Here is a 2,500-nt window from a genome sequence, read left to right as displayed (position 1 = left end):
TCAAAAGTTGGCAGCCCTGTTTTTTATGTCATAATTATTGAACAAAAATCTTTTTTTTTTTCTTGTGTGGTGGAAATATGCTTCAAATTCAATACATGTACATTAAAAAAAAATCTTACAAAAATGTACTGTGATGCAAAAGGCAATACCCTCGTACACTAAATAATACCATGGCAAATTGAAATACTATGGTAGTTTTTTCTTTGTGTAACACCCATTAAAGCTGTACAGTTAGACAGGACACAAATGAGACAGTCTACAATCTCCAGTCTATAAAACATCTGACATCATCCTCTATGTTTACCTTATTATTTCTACTGCGATTCATCGAGTTTCCCCTCACTTTACATGTTTAAAACAGTCAGTTCAAACAGCAGCACATAACTCATTATTACTAAAAAAGTATTTTTAAACATTAAATTATATTAGAAATACAAATGGAGACACATCGGGTAGTCATTACCAATCGCTGACAAGTTCACTAGAATTGTTTTGGTATTTGTAAATTGTTTCGGTTTTCCAACTAAGAACTAATGGAAACAAGTTAGCCAAACAGCTAACGGCTAATACAAAAGTCAAACGAGTTGACGGAACACATTGAAACGTTTTAAATATACCAAACATGTAACAACATACATTAAAGTTACATTCTGAGACAAAAGATTACATTTTTTTAAACTTTAAAAGCGCTACCAGCATTTAGAGCTATCTGTTATCTGGATAGTTAGCCCAATCCAGCTGTTAGCGAAATACGTAAATATGCTTTGTTTTTTAAGTTTTATCAATACATTTAAATTGAGTAACTACGGAAAACAATCTTTTATTGGGTATACAGTAAATAAAAAGGGAGCTGTCTTTCAGATTGACGGTTATTATCGACCAAAATAAGTTTCGACTAGTGTGAACAACAAACTGATAATTATGATATTCTACGTCACACTTCAACTACATAATGTATTTATAAAATGCGTTTAATCGATAGGTAAGACTGTTTCTACTGAAAATACAACGCCTCGAGGCAGATGAGACGTGAGCGTGTGTGTGTGTGTTTGTCACGGTCTGTGATCTTAAAGAGTGATAACTATAACACAATCAGCCTGTAATCAGACTGGAATGAAAACATCTCTCGCATTGATCACACGTCACTCATCTGAACACACGCGCTGTGAACGAGTTCAGCTTATAACGCGATCAGGTGTGTGTGATATGGTGGACTTTTCTGCGCTTTCTCTCCTTTTCTTCTCAGTCGCGAAGAAATAAAAGAGCTTCTACTGGCAGTCAGCATCTCTCTCTCTCTCTCTCTCTCTCTCTCTCTCTCTCTCTCTCTCTCTCTCTCTCTCTGACCTGCGCCATCTTTGCAGAAACACAGACACACACACACACGCGCGCGCACACACACACACACACGCTCTCTTTGGGTTGCAGTTGCTTGCAAACAAAGAGCGACCCTCCGATGCCCAGAACCAGAGCCCTCGTTCCCCGGGATCCTACCTTCTGTGTGCGGGAGCCGGGCTCCGAAGAGCAGGGCGAAAAACACCAGACGACACGGCACTGCATCCATCATCATCCTCATCCTCCTCATCATCATCATCATCATCCTCCTCATCCTCACTCTTCTTCTGCGAGACTCGAGGCGTTCAGGCAGACTGAGCTGCCGGAGGACTGGGAGAAACAGGGGGAAAGGGGGAAGAGAAACACGTCTGATCATTGGCTGGGACGAACCGACACCGATCCCGCCCTGAAGTGTGTGTGTGTGTGTGTGTATGTGTGTGTCTCTCTCTCTCTCTCTCTCTCTCTCTCTCTCTCTCTCTCTCTCTCTCTCTCTCTCTCTGTCTGGTCTGGTTGCATAAGAACACATTCCACAGCTCTTTCTGTCTGATCTGTTCTGGCGATGCTCTTCTGCATGCACGAAAACAATATTGTAAATCAGATTTTCCTGATTTCATCTGGAATTATAATCTCTGACTGAAAGTCAAACTCACGACATCCACTAAGTTTTTAGTCTATCTATCTATATATATATATATATCTATCTATATATATATATATAGCATACTGTAAAAAATGGTAACCGACTGCTTATACTTTATTTAACCCATAAAAATGAATTTTGTTGGTATGAATTAATTTCTTAGGTTGACTTAACAATGTTAACCAGTTAATGTAGAGGTTATCATGTTTTCAGTGTTGGAGTAATCATGTAATACTATGAATATGGAAGTCAAGGTATACAGTCAATCAAAACATTGTATTTATTATTATTATTATTTTATTTTTTATGAATGGTGACGTATTTTTAAATGTATGTTTGATTACAATTAGCCATGGCTTCAGTCTGTAATACTATAGTAACTGGAAATTTACCATGGTTCATAACATGAATGGTAACCACAGATTTCTGCCATGTATTCTGTTATTGTTACTACTGAAAAATTATTATTTAACTCATAATTAAATTCAATTAATCATACTTAATCAGGTAAACAAATAGGCCGTGAGA

The 2,500-nt window shown here is 37.6% G+C and overlaps 1 protein-coding gene across 1 annotated transcript in view; it reads right to left on the bottom strand.

Annotated features, from left to right (window-relative positions):
• Positions 1-1,734, bottom strand: part of tgfbr1b (transforming growth factor, beta receptor 1 b) — a 98,309-nt gene extending 96,575 nt beyond the window's left edge. Inside the window, exon 1 of the mRNA XM_081352712.1 lies at positions 1,492-1,734. Coding sequence (XP_081208838.1) covers positions 1,492-1,708 — 217 coding nt within the window. The 5' untranslated portion in view covers positions 1,709-1,734. The remainder of the gene's footprint in view (positions 1-1,491) is intronic.
• Positions 1,735-2,500: the final 766 nt, after the last annotated feature.

This window comes from Scardinius erythrophthalmus, assembly GCF_964197995.2.
Source record: "Scardinius erythrophthalmus genome assembly, chromosome: 22".
NCBI classification, from domain to species: domain Eukaryota; kingdom Metazoa; phylum Chordata; class Actinopteri; order Cypriniformes; family Leuciscidae; genus Scardinius; species Scardinius erythrophthalmus.
The sequence above is the reverse complement of the archived record's forward strand: the minus strand, read 5'-3'. Positions and strand labels throughout refer to the sequence as shown.